Source organism: Nicotiana sylvestris, chromosome 2 (genome assembly GCF_000393655.2).
Source record: "Nicotiana sylvestris chromosome 2, ASM39365v2, whole genome shotgun sequence".
Classification (NCBI taxonomy): Eukaryota; Viridiplantae; Streptophyta; class Magnoliopsida; order Solanales; family Solanaceae; genus Nicotiana; species Nicotiana sylvestris.
Window position 1 is genome coordinate 77,068,960 of NC_091058.1, and position 20,254 is coordinate 77,089,213.

The following is a 20,254-nucleotide window of genomic DNA, read 5'->3' on the forward strand; positions in this document are numbered from 1 at the left end:
ACTTGTTGGACCTAAAAGGTAGCTCGAAGATTAGTTAGCTTATTCTAATTTTTAAATATTTTTACTTAAGTGTCTTTTATTTTCTTTAACAATTTTAAATTTTTAAATAAAATTTGATGAATATTACAAGTGTTCTTCAGATGGTCATAACATATACATCTAAATTGTTATAAATACTTATTAAAAGTTCCAAAAAAAAGATTATAACCGTACTTAAGTCGTCTTATTATCTTTTAATTTAAAAACTGAAAAGACGTGCTTGCGAAAAGTCAAGTTTTTGCTGAACTTGAATTTTGTTTTGAAAATTCTATTATTTATTGAACTTGAATTTTATTTGACTTTATAAATCCTAAAATTGTTTCTACCATCCATCTAATAGTAATATAGTGAGAACATAAATTACTTAAAAATAGGTTATACACCATTAAAGCCTCTATTTTTTTCCTTAAAAACCAAAAAGAACAGAAAATTACTACACTTTGTGCGTTCCAGGTCATTGATATTTTTTTTTTGGCTATATTCGTTTTCAGCCGAGAGAGACTTTTAAGGGTGTCTAATGGGTGAGCCGGGTTGGGTTGGGCAGGGAAAATTTTGAATCGTACGGGTTTGGAATCGGGCCGGTTACGGGTTGGGGTTATCGGACTTAACAGGTTCGGGTTCATCCGGATAAAAAATGAACCGTAAGGGTTACAGGTACAAGGAGCCGGGTCGGGTTAATTTTTTTTTTTTTGTATAACTACTGTAATTTATATTAATATAAAGTAAAAATATAAAAAATACAATGAAGATGAAAAAAAATTGCACTTATAAATTACAAGTGCTACATTTATTTCAAAATTCAAACTTACAAATTGAAAGGTTTACATTTAACAAGTAAATTAACGAAAAAGAGTAAATTTAAAGGTTTTGCATTGTCTTAGACTCTAAAACCTTAAAAAAATATTTAAAAATTGAAATCTAGCCTTTAAACTAGGCCGGGCCGGGCCGGTTAACCGGTTCTACAGGGATTTTGGTTGACCGAGTTTGATCGATCCGGTTAACCGGATAAATTAAAGTGAACGGACCAACCTCCTAACCCAGTAACCCAGCCCCTAAGTACCGGGCCGGTCTGGGCCGGGTCGGTCCCGGGTCAACCCGGCCCGTTTGACACCTATACTTTTATGTAAAGTGATAGACCAATAGTAAGGACCGTTTGTCCATAAATGTTTTCTTTCGATTTTATAAAAACAAATATGTTTACCTATGAAATTTTGCAAGTTTTTAAAAAAATTCAAAAAGAGTTTTTTTTATTTCAATTGCCTACTCGTAATTTTTTAAATGAAATGCATGTTTATACGTAATTTCAAATATCATTTTTCAACTTAACTCTTAATACTACTCCCTCCGTTTCAGTTTATGTAAACATATTTCCTTTTTTGTCTGTTCTAAAAAGAATAACCCTTTTTAAATTTGAAAATAATTTAACTTAAACTTATAATTTTACTAATAATTAAAAGTTTTTATAACTACACATATATTCTAGACCCGTCTTTGAATGGAATAGAGCCACAAATTTACAAAATTTAGTGTCGAGTCAATCACGTTGAAATGAATTGGAACGGAGGGAGTATGTTTTTAAACAGTAGTAGGAGTACAATTTTTATGTCAAAAGGTTGGCTAAGTTTCATCGTCCCTTTACTCATCATTCCACCTTAGCAAAAACTTGAAGACCGAGAAGAAGTGATGAATGTTGCGGAGCAACACTCAGAAATCTCAGCTCCACTTCGTAAGCATTCACTGATTCTCCCTCTATTTCATCTTCCAATTACTCCTATTAATTCTTTCATTTCTCTTTAAGAAAACATCACACATTTGCAGTTCAAAGCGAAGATGACGATAACTCTCCGGTTGAACAGGTGGCACTCACTGTCCCCATCACCGACGACCCCACTTTTCTTGTCGTCACTTTCCGCATGTGGGTTCTCGGCACTATCGCTTGTTTCCTCCTCTCTTTCCTCAACCAGTTCTTCTGGTACCGCCGTGAGCCGCTCACCATCACCTCCATCTCCACCCAAATTGCGGTGGTTCTGTTGGGTCACCTCATGGCCAAGGCCATTACGGACCGAGTTTTCTTCAAAGGAAGCAAGTGGGAGTTCACACTGAATCCCGGACCCTTCAACGTGAAAGAACACGTGCTTATCACGATCTTTGCTAACTCAGGCGCCGGGAATCCTTATGCGATTCACGTGGTGAGTGCCGTGAAGTTGTTCTACAAGCAAAAGTTGAGTTTTTGGGTGGCGTTGATCGTCGTTATTACGACGCAAGTTTTGGGATTTGGTTGGGCTGGGATTTTTCGCCGGTATTTGGTTGAGCCCGCGGCCATGTGGTGGCCCCAAAATCTTGTCCAGGTGTCTCTATTCAGGTATGGCTACTACAGCAAAATATCTTAAGTATGAAATGTTGTGATGTATGATATACTTCTTCCGTGATTTTGAATCTCTAGATCTTATATATCTTAAAGTTTTCAGAAATCAGTGTTTTAATTTATACAAAAATAAAAAAAGATTTATATGCTCAACAGCTTACTCTTTCAGCTGCAACATTTATTTTTCAGCGCAACATATTTTTGGGATATATGGAGGGGGTAGTAGATTACTAATGGTCGACATCTTTTGTCTGTCTTGTTCGGTCTGGATTAATGAATAACATTTTGCAAAAAGACATTCCATTATTTAAACATAATAATGTTATATATACTATAGCAAGATATCCGGTGAGCATAAACATTTCCATGATGGAGTTAAAGAGAAATACGTGACATATACAGATACACGCACATCAGTGTATTTAACATAAAAAGGCAAGAAAAAGAAACAAGGCCTTTTCGATAAGAATTCTAAGTGATACGTGGTCTATTTGGATCAACGTTTTTTCCAAAAATAATTCACTATATATGTTGGTTTATGTATATATATGTATAGACTCACTAAATTGAATCAATGTAAAGTTGGGTTGTTTTGTTTTGGGTTTTTAGCTCTCTTTTTCGGTTTTATCAGTGGATACGGAAATATAATTCTGTTCAACCAGTTATTAAAGATAACAGACAAAATGACGACATCGTCAGTATTCTTTCTGAAGTAATTCCGTTGAAACTTTAGACAATGCTATATTATATGCATACTGCATATAAATATCCATGTTGATACAAAACAGTGAATCGTCCCTCTTTTGGATATCCGATATTAAAAAAATTACAAAATTGTGAATCAGCTGACTATCATTATGAATTTATGATATAATAGAAAAAGGAAATCCCAAGAGAGTAGAATTTGATGCATCGACCTTTTGAGTTGGTTTGCCAACATTGCCTGTGATAATTTGACTACGAAATTGAGAAGGTATTTACATATTTTGGGAGCAACATGACTGATCTTAGAGAAGTGCAAACTGTACTAGACGTCTAACAGTACAAAGTTCAAACCAAGAGCCAAAATACACGCACACACACAAAAAAGGGGTGTGTGTGTGTGGGGGGGGGGGGGGGGAATGTTCCAGAACAGTCATATAAACATGATGACATTCTATGCAATTATCATGAATATGATACACCATTACAAAAAGAGGATGAAAGGAAAAACATTTAACATTTAACATTTAACATTTAACACCAAATTAAATCAAGAAGGTACAAGTCAGTTTCAGACACAGAATTGATTTGATTCAAAGACGGATTCATAATTTAAACTTAATTGGTTTGGCTTTTTAAATTCACCATTGCACCTATAGAATTTTTGGAATTATAATATCAAAAGTTAATATTTGTTGAACTTTTAATACTTTTACATATACAGGTGTCCACTCCCTTAAGATTTTCCCTTCCAATGGCAGGGCTCATCATGATAAAGAAGAGAGAACCAAGAATGGATTAACAAGAAACCAATTCTTCCTCATTGCCTTTGTGTGCAGCTTTGCTTACTATGTCTTTCCAGGTTACCTTTTCCCAGTGCTAAGTTCCATATCTTGGCTGTGTTGGTTGTTCCCTTCCTCTGTCCTGGGCCAACAGTTGGGTTCAGGGATGCATGGTCTTGGGATAGGTGCAATTGGGCTTGATTGGTCTAGTATATCCTCCTATCTTGGAAGCCCACTAGCTAGCCCATGGTTTGCTACTGCAAATATTGCTGTTGGTTATTTTCTCCTTTTGTATGTTGTTACACCTCTTATGTATTGGTCCAATGTTTACAAGGCCAAGAACTTTCCAATATTCTCGGATGGCTTGTTTAAAGAAAATGGTCAAGACTACAACATTTCAAGCATCATAGACCAAAACTTTCACATTGATTTAGAGAAATATGAGCACGAGGGTCGCCTTTATCTCAGCATTTTCCTTTCATTGACCTATGCATTCAGCTTTGCTTGCCTCACTGCCACAGTTGTTCATGTTTTCCTCTTTCATGGACAGTAAGCTGCATAATTTGATGTTATAGTAGTAGTGGTAAAGTTCATTTACTTTAATGCCTTGTTACTTTAGTGTTATAGTGGGTAAAGTTTAGTAACTACACTCGAAATTAACGGTTGCCTTGATGTAGAGAATGGAAACACCAGTTGACTAGTTATTGAGGTGCAGGGAACTATGGCAGCTCAGCAAGTCTGCGTTAAAGGAGAAGAAAATGGACGTGCACACAAAGCTGATGAGGAAATACAAGCAAGTTCCTGAATGGTGGTTCCAAATTATTCTAGTAATAAATATTGCAGCAACTGTATTTGTATGTGAAATTTACAAAAACCAGCTCCAATTACCATGGTGGGGTGTCTTGCTAGCGTGTGGTCTTGCCTTCTTTTTCACCCTCCCAATTGGAGTCATAACTGCTACGACAAACCAAGTAAGCCCATGTTTACCATTCAGTATAATAGCAGCTTGAGATAGTCTGATTTTGTCCATCAGTAACATAGTTACTGCACAATTTAGGTAAATTAGTTGCAATAATAGCTTTGTGTCAGTGTTGTGAATTTATTGTTTTCTTCCTTCGGCAAATCTGATGTTCCAATATTTTTGTCGCTCAGACACCTGGTTTAAATATTATCACGGAGTACATAATGGGATACTTGTATCCAGGATATCCAGCTGCTAATATGTGCTTCAAGGTGTATGGCTATATCAGTATGAAGCAAGGTTTAACCTTTCTACAAGACTTAAAACTTGGACATTATATGAAGACCCCCCCTAGGGCAATGTTCATGGCTCAGGTTAGTTTTTATACCTTTTGGCAAAGTGACATAAAAACTTATAGTTCCTAGGTTTATAAAGACCTGTCACAAATCTGCTTTCTTACTACTTATTCAGGTAGTTGGAACCCTAATATCAGCATTTGCACATCTAGGAACGGCATGGTGGCTAATGGACACCGTCCCAAATATTTGTGATAGAGCTTTGCTTCCTCAAGACAGTCCATGGACATGTCCAACTGATCATGTTTTCTATGATGCCTCAGTCATCTGGGGTTTGATTGGGTCACAGAGGATTTATGGAAATCTTGGTTATTACTCTGCTACAAATTGTTTTTTTCTACTTGGAGCTGTAGCTCCTGCATTTGTTTGGTTATTACAGAAAGCTTTCCCAAACCATCAATGGATTAGACTGATTTCAGTGCCTGTGGTATTAGCTGGAATAATCAAAATGCCCCCTGCTACTGCTGTCAACTACAACAGTTGGATCATTATTGCTTTTATTTCAGGATTTGTTGTATATAGATACTACAAGAATTTGTGGAGTCGTCACAATTATGTTTTATCTGGGGCATTAGATGCAGGATTAGCATTCATGGGTGTATTGTTGTACTTGTGCTTAGGACAGGAGAATGTTAGCCTTAAGTGGTGGGGAAGTCATACAGATATATGCCCTTTGGCTTCTTGTCCAACTGCTGAAGGTATTACGGTTGATGGATGCCCAATTTTTTAAATGGTTGCTGCTAGCTTCTCATTTTACTCTGTATCGTCATTTTCAATTGCATATGTTTGATATAGTGTTCGGTATTGAGGCTTAGTAGTACGCTAAATTGCATTGATTGATACTGTAAAAAATTTATTTGCCTTCGACAACATTGTTACAGATATCCATTTACTAAATTGCAATTACCATTATTTGAAGAGTTTTTTTTTCTTTTTCTTTTTCTTTTTTTTGGTAAATGTTATTTGATGAGTTGCACGTTTAGTAGGGAGGAAATTTAATTAATCGGTTTAAATTAACCACGAAGGTAAAACTTTGAAATATAACCAGTAACGTTCTTAAAAGAAAACTCAATACTTATAAAATAGTGTTATGATGAATATCACATTATGGTGGATGTCTACTCTTCTTCCATGATCTTCGTCTAAAATGCTTAATGACATATTCAATGACATATTCCATGACATATTTTCTTCACTTTTATGCCTATATAAAGGCCTTGTAATAGATAGGAAAATATACACAATTGAAGAAGAAAATCTCTTCATTCTCTCTATCTCTATTTCTTGTTCATGTTTTACTAAATTGCTTTTATTTCATAACACGTTATCAGCACGAAGCTCTAATTTTATTCTTAACTCCAGCTAAGTTGAGCCATATTTTATTGAGAATATGAAAATTCCACAGTCTTCAGTTGGACTCAAGATTAATAAAGATGATATATGTCTTCTGGATAGTGCTACAACACACACTATTTTAAAAGATAAGAGATATTTCTCTTATTTGGTAATGAAAGAAGCAAATGTTAATACAATATCCGGTAGTACAAGATTAATTGAAGGTTCTGGAAGAGCCAATTTATTACTACCAGGAGAAACAAATTTGGCTATTGATGAAGCACTATATTGTAGTAAATCTCAAAGAAACTTATTAAGTTTCAAAGATATTCGCCAAAATGGCTATCATATTGAGACTACAAATGATGAAAAGATTGAATATCTTTATGTTACTACAATAACGTCCGGTAAGAAATATGTGCTTGAAATGTTACCCGCTTTTTCCTCCGGCTTATACTACACAAGTATTAGCAAGATTGAAACACATGCCGTGGTAAACAAGAAGTTTACTAATCAAGATAATTTTATTATTTGGCATGACCGGTTGGGCCATCCTGGTTCTAATATGATGCGTAAAATAATTGAGAATTCACATGGACATGCAATGAAGAATCAGAAAATTCTTCAATTTAAGGAATTCTCTTGTGCTGCATGTTCTCAAGGAAAATTAATTATTAGACCATCAACTATTAAAGTTAGGATGGAATCCCCTGCATTTCTGGAACGTATACAAGGTGATATATGTGGGCCCATTCACCCTCCATGTGGACCATTCAAATATTATATGGTTTTGATAGATGCATCTATAAGATGGTCACATGTGTGCTTACTATCAACTCGCAATATGGCATTTGCGAGATTGTTGGCTCAAATAATAAAGCTAAGAGCACAATTTCCAGATTATGCAATTAAGACAATCCGTCTTGATAATGCTGGTGAGTTTACATCCCAAGCCTTTAATGATTATTGTATTTCAACTGGGATAACAATTGAGCATCCGGTTGCTCATGTTCATACACAAAATGGTCTAGCAGAATCATTGATCAAACGCCTCCAATTAATTGCTAGACCAATGCTTATGAGAACAAAACTTCTCATTTCAGTATGGGGTCATGCTATTTTGCACGCAGCAGCACTTGTGCGGATAAGGCCCACAAGTTATCATAAAGTCTCCCCATTGCAATTGGCTTTTGGTCAGGAGCCAAATATTTCCCATCTTAGGATCTTTGGTTGTGCGATATATGTTCCAATTGCTCCACCACAACGCACAAAGATGGGTCCTCAAAGAAGGTTGGGGATATATGTTGGATATGAATCTGCTTCAATTATAAAATATCTAGAGCCGATGACTGGAGATTTATTTACGGCAAGATTTTCTGATTGCCATTTTGATGAATCAGTATATCCAACATTAGGGGGAGAAAATAAGCAGCTGAAAAAGAATATAGATTGGAATGCATTATCACTGTCTCATTTAGATCCTCGAACAAATCAATGTGAACAAAAGGTTCAAAAGATTATTCATTTGCAAAATATTGCAAATCAATTGCCAGATGCATTCACTGACCTACCAAGGGTGACCAAGTCACATATTCTAGCTGCTAATGCACCAATTCGAGTTGATATCCCGGCAGGACAATTAATTAAAGCAAATGAGTCTAAGCCATGCTTGAAACGTAGTAGACCAATCAGTTCTAAAGATAAAAATCCTCGAAGAAGAAAGGAGCAAATGATCAAAGTGAACATAACACGGAGGTAGTGGCTCAAGAATAGCCCCAAGATATAACAAATGATAAGACCTTAGGGGAGGTCCAGGTACCTGAAAATAATGAAAATAAAGAGATATCAATAAGTTACGTCTCAACCGGGAAAAGATGGAACCGCAATAATGTTGTTATCGATAACATTTTTGCTTATAATGTTGCTGTTGAAATAATGCAACAAGATGAGGATCTTGAACCAAAATCTGTCAATGAATGTAGACAGAGAAATGATTGGCCAAAATGGAAAGACGCTATCCAGGCAGAGTTAACTTCACTTGGAAAACGTGAAGTCTTCGGACCCATAGTTCGAGCACCTGAAGGCATAAAGCCAGTAGGGTATAAATGGGTTTTTGTGCGGAAACGAAATGATAAAAATGAAGTCGTTAGATATAAAGCACGACTTGTGGCACAAGGGTTTTCCCAAAGGCCTGGAATTGATTATATGGAGACATATTCTCCTGTAGTGGATGCTATCACCTTCAGGTATCTCATAAATATGGCAGTGCAAGAAAAACTTGATATGCATCTAATGGATGTTGTTACAGCCTATTTGTATGGATCATTAGACAACGAAATTTTTATGAAAGTACCTGAGGGATTTAAAGTGCCAGAAGCATATAAAAGTTTTCGAGAAACTTGTTCAATAAAGCTTCAGAAATCTTTATACGGATTGAAACAATCAGGTCGTATGTGGTACAATCGCCTGAGTGAATACCTGTTGAAAGAAGGGTACAAGAATGATCCAATTTGTCCTTGTGTCTTTATAAAAAGGTCTGGATCTGAATTTGTTATAATCGCTGTGTATGTTGATGATTTAAATATCATTGGAACTCCTGGGGAGCTTCCAAAAACAGTAGACTGTTTGAAGAAAGAATTTGAAATGAAAGATCTTGGAAAGACAAAATTTTGTCTTGGTCTACAAATTGAGTATATGAAAGATGGAATATTTGTCCATCAATCAACATACACCGAAAAGATTTTAAAGCGATTCTATATGGATAAAGCACATCCATTGAGTACCCCGATGGTTGTGAGATCACTTGATATAAAGAAAGATCCATTCCGACCTCATGAAAATGATGAAGAGCTTCTTGGTGCCGAAGTACCATATCTTAGTGCAATTGGGGCATTAATGTATCTTGCCAATAATTCCCGACCAGATATAGCTTTCTCAGTAAGTTTATTGGCAAGATTTAGTACTTCGCCAACACAAAGACACTGGAATGGTATTAAACATATATTCAGATACCTCCAAGGGACCATTGATATGGGTTTATTTTATTCAAACGAATCCAAGCCATCATTGATTGGTTATGCAGATGCAGGATATTTGTCTGATCCACACAAAGGTCGATCTCAGACAGGCTATTTATTTACAAGTGGAGGTACAGCCATATCATGGCGTTCGACAAAATAAACTATGGTTGCTACTTCTTCAAATCATGCAGAGATAATAGCCATTCACGAAGCAAGTCGAGAATGCGTTTGGTTAAGATCTATAACTCAACACATTCAGCAAACATGTGGTTTTTCTTCGAAAGAGAATATTCCAACAATATTGTATGAAGACAATGCTGCATGCATAGCTCAATTGAAAGGAGGATATATCAAAGGAGATAGAACAAAACACATTTCACCAAAATTCTTTTTCACTCATGATCTTCAGAAGAATGGTGAAATAGATGTACAACAAGTTCGTTCAAGTGATAATTTGGCTGATCTGTTCACTAAGGCATTACCAACCTCAATATTTGAAAAGCTGATATATAAGATTGGAATGCGTCGTCTTCGAGACATTAAGTGATTTTTCATCAGGGGGAGTAACTATACGCTGCACTCTTTTCCTTAACCAAGGTTTTGTCCCACTGGGTTTTTCTGGTAAGGTTTTTAATGAGGCAACAAACAATGCATATCATAAATAACTATGTACATCCCAATATTTTTTTTTAGAGAGTTTTTAATGAGGCACATTATCTATGGACATCCAAGGGGGAGTGTTATGATGAATATCACATTATGGTGAATGTCTACTCTTCTTCCATGATCTTCATCTAAAATGCTTAATGACATATTCAATGACATAATTTGTATGTTCAATGACATATTCCATGACATATTTTCTTCACTTTATGCCGATATAAAGGCCTTGTAATAGATAGGAAAATATACACAATTGAAGAAAAAAATCTCTTCATTCTTTCTATCTCTATTTCTTGTTCATGTTTTACTAAATTGCTTTTATTTAATAACAAATAGTACATTTTTCCTTCAAATTTCTGAAGAATTTGGTGAAATATGGGGATGCGCCCTATACGATGTCGTAGTTTCGGCAGTAAGAACTGTGACGTGAAATACGGAGAAACTGTAAGACGTGGCAATAGCAGGCCAAGGATTGGGAAGATGGAAGCAAATAGTAGATCGACTTCAACAAGTAATGCATCATCTCTTAGATGGAAGATTCTTAAACGTGCTATTCTTGGCGGTCCTTCATCCAATTCAGGTCTAGCAAAACATATATGTGTAGCCCATTTTTGTCAAAGTTTTAATCTTTGATCATCTGAACTGAATTGGGTGTTTTTTCAGATAATCAATCTGAAGTGGGTATTCAGCGAGTATCAAGAAAGGCTACCCACAGCTTCAATTTGATACCATGCCGTGTGATGAAAGATTCCCCTGATGAAATCTTGGATTCTTCTTTATCAGAAAATAATCAGCTGCACAATTCGCGAGATGCTGTTTTCTGCTACACATTGCCTGTTGCTAATTCTCCTCAACTTCTTCTCCGGTGAGTTTCCATTTCAAAGTTTCTAACTCTTTCTGGGTTTGTTTCATTCTCATGGAAGCCAAATGCTTTGTGTTATAACTGAAAAGTATATCAAGTTTGTATCCATTTCATTTCCTGGTGCAAATGTTGTGGTTTTTCTCCCTTGCAAAATTAAGCAACAGTAATTGTTTCGTTAATGGTTACAATTTATAACAACCTGGTTGATTATGCATCTGCTCTGATGGTTTCTAATGCTTAGAACTTGATGCAGTCAGAGAGTGGATGAGATCGCAGATCTGAGTGACTTTGAGGTCTGTAACAAATATGATATTGACAACACTGGGCTTGTCTGTAAGTATCTACCAAATCTAACCTTTTTTTTTTCCTTTCTTTTTTGGTTATTTTGTAAACTCAGAATCCTAATTCACAGACTCCGGGAACAGCTGATTTGTTCTTTTTCCAATTTGAGTCATTATGTTTCTAGTTAAATGAGAAATCTTTAATTAACACTAGAATTCATGATCCTCAGCGGTAGCTTTAGTTATTCAAGGATCTATAATTCCAGGTTACGGAAAAGATCATTATGCATCTAATGAAGAGGCATAATGATTAGATGCATCTAGAGGGGTGCCCCCATAAAAAAGGACATCCCAAAGTTTTTACCTTTGCGTAGTATAATAGAATGTGTCCATGGAGAAACCATTTTTCTCCCTTATTTGAAGTCTGACTGAATGCTAGCAGGAAACCTTGTGAAGTAAAACTGAGGCGCCTTTGTTGTCATTTGTTCTTTGAGTTTGCGAGGAGTAGAGCTAATTAATCTTATATCACCCAAACACTTGGATAATTTATCAATGAAGTGATTCATTGCTTAGAAAGAGTAATATATATGACTCCGTACTATTGTCAGATGAAGTGAAGGACTGACTACTTGCTTCAGCAATATCCCTCTTCATATGCCATAAGAAAAGCCAAATGCTTCCAGATTTGAATGAAGTAGCTTGTCCTTGTTTTAATACCCTGTTTTTTTTCTACGTAAAATAGTTTTCTTTAGCCTCGGAGTTATTTGAAACGATCTCTTATTCTTTCAAATAAAACATTGTATGAGAAACTTGTCTATTCTTATAAAAGTGGACATTTTTTTTTTAAAGGCAAATGTTTTAAGAAGACATAGACCTTTTGAAATTTTTAGTCAGAACTTTCAAAGAATAAGAGAATAAGAGAATAAGTTGAAAAAGTTTTAAAGAGGATATTTTGTAAAGGCAAGAGTTTTGACATACACCTTTTGAACTTTGTAGTCAAAATTTCAAGAATAAGAGAATATGTCTAAAAAGGAGACAAAACAAGATGTGGACAAATAAATGATAGAGAAGACGACATAAATTGGACTTTGAGGTCCCTGTGATTTGATGACAAATGAGCAAAGAGTATGTGATGGCTCTCTTTGATTTTGCAAAGTAAAATGGGCAGTCCGATCAACTAAGCTCCCGCTCTGTACAGGGTTCAGGAAAGAGCCTGGCCACAAAGGTCTATTGTACACAGTCTTATCCTGCATTTCTGCAAGAGGCTGTTTCCACGGCTCGAACCCGTGGCCTCCTGGTCACATGGCAATAGCTTTACCAGTTACGCCAAGGCTCCCCTTCGATTTTGCAAAGCATTTGAGGATAAAAGGTACTTACCGTATGAAAAATGGTTTTTTAAAGTGTTTCTTAAATGTGTAAATGCACTTTTACTTTATTAAATTTCAGCACAAATATGTTGGTAAAAGCTCAACTGTGGAGCTTATAAGCTGCTTTTGGGCCTAAAATTCAGGCTGTAATGTCTTCTCTACTTGTTTAAATGGACAGGCTTCCTCTAGTACCTTTACTATCAAATTGAAGTATGTTTTGCTAATTGTACAGGAGATTGTGCATTCAGTTTCAATCAACCTAAAAGGTCAATCTACTTTTTTCTTTGATTACTGCTAAAGGATAGAGAGGATTCATGTAGCCGACCTCAACTGGCGCAATATTGAGACATAGTTGTTGTTGTTGTAGTGCTGCTAAGCTGTCCTAATTTAGAAACTTTCTTTTTGAATAGGTCAATGGCCGTCTGAGGAAGTCCTTGCTTACTACTGTTTGTCACATCCAGACATGTTCAGGTTTCATATGTGTTCTATGACAAGTTGAATGTTTTTCCTTGCACCTGAAAGTGATCTGAGTTACACATCTGTTTGTCTTTTTAGGCAGAAAAGAGTCATTGAACTTGGATCTGGATATGGCTTAGCTGGATTAGCTGTTGCAATGACAACAGAAGCATTAGAAGTTATCATATCAGATGGAAATCCTCAAGTCGTTGGTTGTATCCTTTTTCTCCAATGGCTAGATGAGCATAATAATAACACTTAGTTTGTCCACTGGCCACCGACCACTTTTTGACACAAATACGTGATGATAAGATGCTGTGCTTTTAAGCTTCTTTTTCTCTCTTCAACTTTTTAGATTCATCAGTACCAACCTACATTGGGGTGGTTGCTCTTATATTCCCGGGGACCATCCTTATATGAGTAAGGAGGAACAAGCACAAAGACTTGTGATTGCTAACCATTCTCTCAATATCTGAAGACATACAATTTGGTTGACCTAGTATGCGTCTCGAGTAGAATCATTATCTGTTATTAGAGGTAGCTGAATGGACTATCACGCCCTTTTATGATCAACTTTTTCTTTTTACTGATATTTTGAACTGTTCTTTACTTGTTGGCTCCAATATAACCGAAACCATATGACGGGTTTGTGAAAGTAGACAGAGGTGATGTTTTTCTTTTTCATTTTCTTTAAAGTTCCTGCCTTAGATTTAGAGCTAACAGCGAAATTCCTAACGATTTATTTTACAGAAATTTATTGTCATCTTCAGTTCCTACCATGTATTATCTTTAGTTGGCATTTTCTTAATGTTCAGATATACAGCATAATATAAACGCCAACTCTGGTGGATTTGGTAGTACAGAAGTGAAGCCATTGATGCTACATTGGGGTCAGGATAAAGACTCTAATTTCTCCAACAAATTTGATATTATCATCGCAAGTGACTGGTAGTTCTCTTCTTTATTTTTCTTACTAAAGTACATATATATATTTTCCTCATTGACCATTCTCTATGAAGGTCAGAAAGAAGTGTTTTGTTTCTCTGTTTCACTATCTTCACGTCAATACTAATCAACGTCAACCACAGCATAACGAAATAATATGCCATATGCTGAAATTCCTTTTTAGGACACGCAATAGTTGCACATATTAGTCCAAACAGTGCCTTTGCTGGCTTACGTGTCTAACAATTTCCATGGTACTGTATACTTTTATTTAATTGTGTAGACAACCTTATTGCATCTTTGTTGACAGATAAGGTAATTGGTCAAAGATATTTCCTTCTTTGCATCCATCTATAATGAGCTAGAGCTCTTAATTCTTTCGTTATTCATTAAACTGGACCCTTTAATTTATTACAAGAACTAAATCAGAGCTAGCTCAAACACCACTATTGTCAAAATAATAATAATAATAATAATAAATAAAAAACTGATCCAAAGCTTTACCTTTCATTATGTTGAGGAGTTTCTGCTATATGTTGACTTCGTTTATAATGTTGCAGCACTTTTTTTAAGGAATTCCATCAAGAACTTGCCGAAACCATCAAATTGTTGCTGAAAAAGGAGGTCTCCTCTGAAGCCATACTTTTCAGTCCCAAAAGAGGTGATTCATTGGACAAGTTTCTACTAAAAGTGAAAGATATTGGCTTGCGTTTCAGCGTAGAAGAGATATATCATACAGAAGTTTGGAAACGTCATCAGGGATTCGTTAATGGTGATGACTCCTGGCCTAACTATGAGATGGATCATTGCTATCCTTTATTGGTCAGAATTATGGGGTGAACATTCGCAGTGCAGGTTTACTGTGTCACATGCTGTTTCAATAGTTGATTCAAGTGAAATGTTTAACTCTGGAAGACCTTTCTGATTCGCATTGAAGGACCGTTGAACTTCACATCTTCGCTTGAACACAAGCATCACTTAGTTTCTTAGATTTAATAAAAGAAGGCCGACTTAGTTCAGCAAGTTCCTTTTTTTCTCCATAATATTTCAGCAAATAGTTGGATGTCATAGTTTCTCTAGCAGTTTTATATCTTACCTTCCACGGAATTGCAGATTAATTTTTTGTATCGTCAGTTCTCAATTGTTTATTAAGGTATCTTGTAGCTATACGATATGCTACGATATGCAGAGGAGTTTAATATCCTGAATTATGCTACTTCCATAGTTAGGGTCCAATACAGGAGTATTAGAAAACCTCTCTTTGCTATGTTATTTTTGTTCAGTATCTTGCTGATGAATGTGCAGTTAACCTAAGAACAAGAACTAGTTAGAAAGAAACTGATAAATGACCTTGAGAGTGTTTGTTAAGGTTCTGAAGTTATCATATTTTAATTGATATTTAACAGGAAAAAGGTCTCAATGGACCACTGATGAAACCATGGTGGCATTTGAATGTATAGAAAGTTGAAATGAGTGATGCAGTTGAAAAATGAATGAAGAAGCTATAGATAGGGTCCTTATCTTCATAAAAAAGATGAGCACTCTCTCTTTTCTTGACATTTGTAGGTATCCAAATTGGCTAAAGAATATTTTCTCAGCACATCAGACTACCTCCAATCTTTTCTGTCAACTTTCAATGGCTAATCCTTGTCCCAAAGTATTTGTATATTGAGCTTCATTTCAGATTCTAAGTGACAATCATTGTTGTTTTTTAGTGCCTAATACTCTTGTGCAATGTGAGTGTTGAAAGAAGAGCAGCCGCACAATTTCTTTTCATTACAGTTTTTTGGGGGGGGTGGGGGAGGAACAGAGTCAAGTTGAAATGAATGGCCCTCGGATTTCATTAACTAATGACTTTCAGACGTTGGAATGTTAATGATTGTTACATGTTGAAAGATGCATTATTTGTGAAAATTATGTAACAAAGGGCCAAGATTCTAGTTTTTGCAATTGTATTTATATGGTTGAAATTTTTTGGAGTATACTATTTAAGTTACCCCTTATTATGACAAAAGAACAGTACATGTAATGATGTAAAATCTTAAATCCTTCTCTAATCACGACTTCCGGCAGCTTCAGCCCAAACCTTTTTTTAACATCGCCTTTTAACCTCTCTAACATTTTGAAGTTCCTTGCTTAGCAGAAAAAAAATCCCAATTCCTTTTTTTTCTTTTTTTTGGGGGGGGGGGGGGGGAAGGGGGAGGGAGGTGGGAAGAAGATAGCAGAACCAGTATATCCAGAGATTTGACATATGATAAATCTGATTTGCTATTTTCTTGTAGCAGAAAGAAATATTCATATTGGCCGACCTCTCTTCTTCCTCCAATTGTTTTCTGAGGCTTGGAAAAATCTGGGAAAGGGGAAAAATCTTGGAGAGGAAATGAAAATATCTTTCGCTGCCTTTAATGTAATTTAATTTCAATATAAGAAGAATAATTGCTAGCCTGTAGCAACAAAAAAATCTAACAAATAGTTATTGTGAAAGATGGAAATATCTTCGAAAGTTCACCGACCAGTTCGATATATTGTCTTTCTTTTGAGTTTTGATCAGTCAAAAAGGTTTTTGAAAACTAAAATATCTTCTTATCATGATAAAAATTCCCTTTTGATTACATTAAAAAAAGAACAATGCCCTCCCGAAGTTTATCCGCCACGCAAAGAAGGATAACAGTACTAAATAGTTGAGAAAGTAAAGACAAAGTCCACTAATTATTTTGCCCTACTCATAATAATTATGTTAGTTAAATACTTTCAACGGAAGAATGATGAACACAAGTATATTGTCCTTTCAATTGGCCGTTGGTAGGAAATTGCACAAAGGTAAAAAGAAAAGCGAGGAAGGCAAAACTTCAAAGCTGAAAATGAAAAAAATATTCCCCACTAAAAAACATAGAGATTCCCCTAGAGTGGAGTAATCACTAATCAAGAGTAAAATAGAATTTCTTTTCACTAGATCTTTTGTTTGGTAAATTACGTTTTGGATGAAAGTTTATAAAGCGTTTTTATTAATTAAAATCTTAATACAAAACACTTATCTTAACATATATTGAATAGAGTGTACTAGAGTCTAGACGATTATAATACACGATAAACTTATAGCCACAAATTCCTTCGCTAGAGTTGGTTAATTACGTACTTGATTACTTTACTTGCTTTCTTTTTATTAATTATATAGAGAGCAGATTATATTTCAGTATATTGAATTGAAGAAGAAAAAAAGCACCAACGAATAAGCATTTTCCTGCCGATTATAAGTTGTAAATGGAATTCCAATCATGTCACAATGAATGATATAATATTGACGAACCAATAAGAGAGGAAATGGACGTTACATTTTGACCTCTGGAAAGATATATATACACAGTGAACACCAAAAACTATTGAACAGTTACTTTTCTCTTTTTGGACTTTGTGGAAAAGGATTATTATGCCTGTAGTATTTTACATTAGGTTTGTGGATAAAATACAGAGACTACCAAAAGTTGCAATTTTTATGACCCCTCACACACTTATATTATTACAAAAATATGAAATGTACGGTGCCATACAAAAATAGAACTTTCCCACTTGTCGCATTAAAAATCAGACTTGTTTCCTTCTCAATCCTTTTCAACTTATTTTCTGTTTTCTTTTTTATGTGTTCTCATCTTTTTGTTTGGGTCTTAAGCACAGAGAAAGGAATATCCAGTCATTTTCATGCGTATTTACGAGTAATAATTATTAAAAAGAAAAAAAACGGAATGAACTTTGTGAAAATTGGAATTGATGGAATCGTTTACAATGTGAGCCTAACAGAAGCTGGTACGTTGGTACTTTATTCCTTTTTTCTTCTTCTTTTCAATTTAACAATCTTATCTACTCTACTTAATGAAATATTTTAATGTTAAACTCTATAATTTCAAAAGTGAACCTATAAATAATACAAAAGCCACTATTAGTGGTATAAATTGAATAACCCTTGACGGTTGATTACTAGCCGAGCTCCCCGTAGCCAAACTTGCTAACCAAGATCCATCCGCTAACATTGCCTGACCCATTGACCCTGACCCTGCGCCTGATTCAGAACCTGGAAGTGACCCGGATCCTGCTCCAGTCTCTGACCCTGTGCCTGATTCAGTACCTGGAAATGACCCGGATCCTGACTCACTACCTGACCCATCCGTCGACCCGTCTGATTTTGAAGATTTTTTGCTGCAAGAAAAGAAGAAAATTCATTAGATCTTTTAAACCTCGGTAAAGGTCATGTTCAAGTATTATTTTTTTTCCTGAACTATTAATGTATTTCATAATGCATTAAAATTTTATACACCTTCTAAATTTTACTACTAATTGTAAAATGGTATCTACGCTCTTTTCTTTTTGACATTAATTAAAATATACATTGGCAATACATAAAATTTTCGTACCTCCATATTAATTTGATTTCCAATATTGAACATGATTAATTACCTTGAATTGAATTATAATTTTGCTATTATATTTGTTAAATTGCATTAATGATATAGAATATTTTATAATATTGATGATTATAACTTGATTTTATTTACCTTGGCAGAGAGGAGGGACAAAATGTGATGATGTAATTGGCATTAGAACATGTGAATGTACTTGTGGCATCGTCGTACGCGTAGCTATAGGATTTGGGACACGCCGACTTGAACATCTGCGAGTACACCGACGGCGAGCACGTCGCCGGCGAAGCATAAGCACCTTCACAACAGTATTGTGGAGTCCTGAAAGCATCACAGGCGCTTCTACAAGCGCCGCCGCCGTCCACCATCAGCTCCGTCGGACATTTTTGGTTCAAGTCCACGTTGCAACCCGTGGAGGCACATGGACCCGACCCGCCACTAACTTCTACCATCATGGGTAAGTTGTAACCGTCCACTAAGCTCACATCATAGAAATCCTGCGAACCCGACCCGAGTGTGAATTCGGCTAGTGTCGCCGGAGGTGTGGCTCCTCCACCGTTACACTCCATTTGGCCGGAACCGCAGTCGGCTGTGGCACATGAACCGCTTCCTGAGTCGTCGAAGTTGCAGCCGGTTCGGCCCCAAAAACGACCGGACCAGCCGGTCGGTGCTTGAAATGAACGAGAACTGCCTTTGGTAAGCTCGAAACCAGTACTGTCCAGTTTTGGAGTGCCCAAAATTCCAGGCCACACAGTTTTGTCACACTTGTTCACAAATGTAAACGTAGCCCCCAATATACCTACACAAGAAAATAAAAAAACATGAACCAAATGAAAGACCAATAAAAATGTGAAAATTCTTAATAATCCTTTGAATAAAGAATGAATTTTTACCAAGAAATGGTGAAACCCTGTTTTCAGTGCCCATACATGTGATACGAATCCAAATAAAACAAATGTCTGTTACAGACAAATTAAACATGGCAAAAGTATGAGCATTCCTTCATTACCTTCACAGAAGATGAGCACAATAACGCTATGAATCATCAAAGCACTGGAGATGGCCATAAGGATTTTCATAATTGGTAACTATATTTCTAGTAGTATAACTAATTTACTGATAAATTTGCAACTTAATTTGGAGAATTAACGAAGAGCCAATGGTGATAGTGGTGTCTTGGTTGGTGGGATATAATAAGTAGTACTAATTGGAGATAATGAGAAATGGTGGAGTAATTAGAAAGAAATGCAGAAGAAAGAAGGGATGACCACCTATGAATTACTACACCAAGGCCATAACGAATTGTAAATTGAAGCTACGGGGCCTGGCAATATGAATGGGGAAATTAAGGAGGGTAGGTGGTTGTGTGAAATGACTCAACTGAGGGTGTGTAGGAAGGAATCTTTGAAAGATAAGAAATGGAGTTTTTTTGTATATATAAACAACAAAAGTAGGGGTATTGGTCGATGGTGCGTAGTGGTGGGGAATCCCCTTTTCACCAATGGAATGCATTTTACTGACATTGTAAATTGTGTATATATACTGTTGCAAATACCAAAATTAATTAGCTAACAAGTTTACTACGGAATATCAAAAGAAGTACTTAATGATTAAACAAAGTGTATCATATTAGAATTATTTGAAAGGAACGGATGGATGAGAATTACAGACTAGTTTTGTATAGACAAAGCAATAGCCTATTGTGAGC

General features: G+C 35.8%; 3 protein-coding genes across 5 annotated transcripts; 2 read left to right on the forward strand and 1 right to left on the reverse strand.

The window, feature by feature from the left end:
• The first annotated feature begins 1,596 nt into the window (after positions 1–1,596).
• Positions 1,597–6,114, forward strand: LOC104223864 (oligopeptide transporter 7-like). The gene is made up of 6 exons (XM_009775382.2): positions 1,597–1,765; positions 1,858–2,401; positions 3,868–4,437; positions 4,604–4,859; positions 5,041–5,223; positions 5,321–6,114. Exons 1-6 carry the CDS (start codon positions 1,723–1,725, stop codon positions 5,933–5,935), a joined length of 2,211 nt encoding a protein of 736 aa, XP_009773684.1. The 5' UTR covers positions 1,597–1,722; the 3' UTR covers positions 5,936–6,114.
• Positions 6,115–10,575: 4,461 nt separating this feature from the next.
• Positions 10,576–15,356, forward strand: LOC104241887 (calmodulin-lysine N-methyltransferase). 2 transcript variants are annotated; one of them, XM_009796845.2, is made up of 8 exons: positions 10,576–10,803; positions 10,887–11,088; positions 11,339–11,418; positions 12,565–12,735; positions 13,144–13,204; positions 13,289–13,404; positions 14,005–14,137; positions 14,695–15,356. In XM_009796845.2, exons 1-8 carry the CDS (start codon positions 10,599–10,601, stop codon positions 14,972–14,974), a joined length of 1,248 nt encoding a protein of 415 aa, XP_009795147.1. In that variant the 5' UTR covers positions 10,576–10,598; the 3' UTR covers positions 14,975–15,356. The 2 variants fall into 2 exon arrangements, with proteins under 2 accessions (XP_009795147.1, XP_009795148.1); XM_009796846.2 differs by lacking the exon at positions 12,565–12,735 and having other exon boundaries at positions 10,580–10,803.
• A 2,516-nt stretch (positions 15,357–17,872) lies between these two features.
• Positions 17,873–20,044, reverse strand: LOC104241888 (thaumatin-like protein 1). 2 transcript variants are annotated; one of them, XM_009796847.2, is made up of 3 exons: positions 19,556–20,044; positions 18,682–19,345; positions 17,873–18,325 (listed from the first exon to the last, which is right to left on the reverse strand). In XM_009796847.2, exons 1-3 carry the CDS (start codon positions 19,623–19,625, stop codon positions 18,025–18,027), a joined length of 1,035 nt encoding a protein of 344 aa, XP_009795149.1. In that variant the 5' UTR covers positions 19,626–20,044; the 3' UTR covers positions 17,873–18,024. The 2 variants fall into 2 exon arrangements, with proteins under 2 accessions (XP_009795149.1, XP_070024110.1); XM_070168009.1 differs by lacking the exon at positions 19,556–20,044 and adding an exon at positions 19,440–19,541.
• Positions 20,045–20,254: the final 210 nt, after the last annotated feature.

Coding starts and splice junctions, on each gene's coding strand:
- LOC104223864 (XM_009775382.2), top strand. CDS start 1,723: ATGAATGTTGCGGAGCAACACTCAGAAATCTCAGCTCCACTTC. Junction 1,766..1,857: donor AGAAATCTCAGCTCCACTTC/GTAAGCATTCAC, acceptor ACACATTTGCAG/TTCAAAGCGAAGATGACGAT. Junction 2,402..3,867: donor GTCCAGGTGTCTCTATTCAG/GTATGGCTACTA, acceptor TTCCAATGGCAG/GGCTCATCATGATAAAGAAG.
- LOC104241887 (XM_009796845.2), top strand. CDS start 10,599: ATGGGGATGCGCCCTATACGATGTCGTAGTTTCGGCAGTAAGAACTGT. Junction 10,804..10,886: donor CGGTCCTTCATCCAATTCAG/GTCTAGCAAAAC, acceptor GTGTTTTTTCAG/ATAATCAATCTGAAGTGGGT. Junction 12,736..13,143: donor AAAGCATTTGAGGATAAAAG/GTACTTACCGTA, acceptor CTTTTTGAATAG/GTCAATGGCCGTCTGAGGAA.
- LOC104241888 (XM_070168009.1), bottom strand. CDS start 19,527: ATGTTTAATTTGTCTGTAACAGACATTTGTTTTATTTGGATTCGTATC. Junction 19,346..19,439: donor CAGGGTTTCACCATTTCTTG/GTAAAAATTCAT, acceptor TTTCTTGTGTAG/GTATATTGGGGGCTACGTTT. Junction 18,326..18,681: donor TGTCCCTCCTCTCTGCCAAG/GTAAATAAAATC, acceptor CTTTTCTTGCAG/CAAAAAATCTTCAAAATCAG.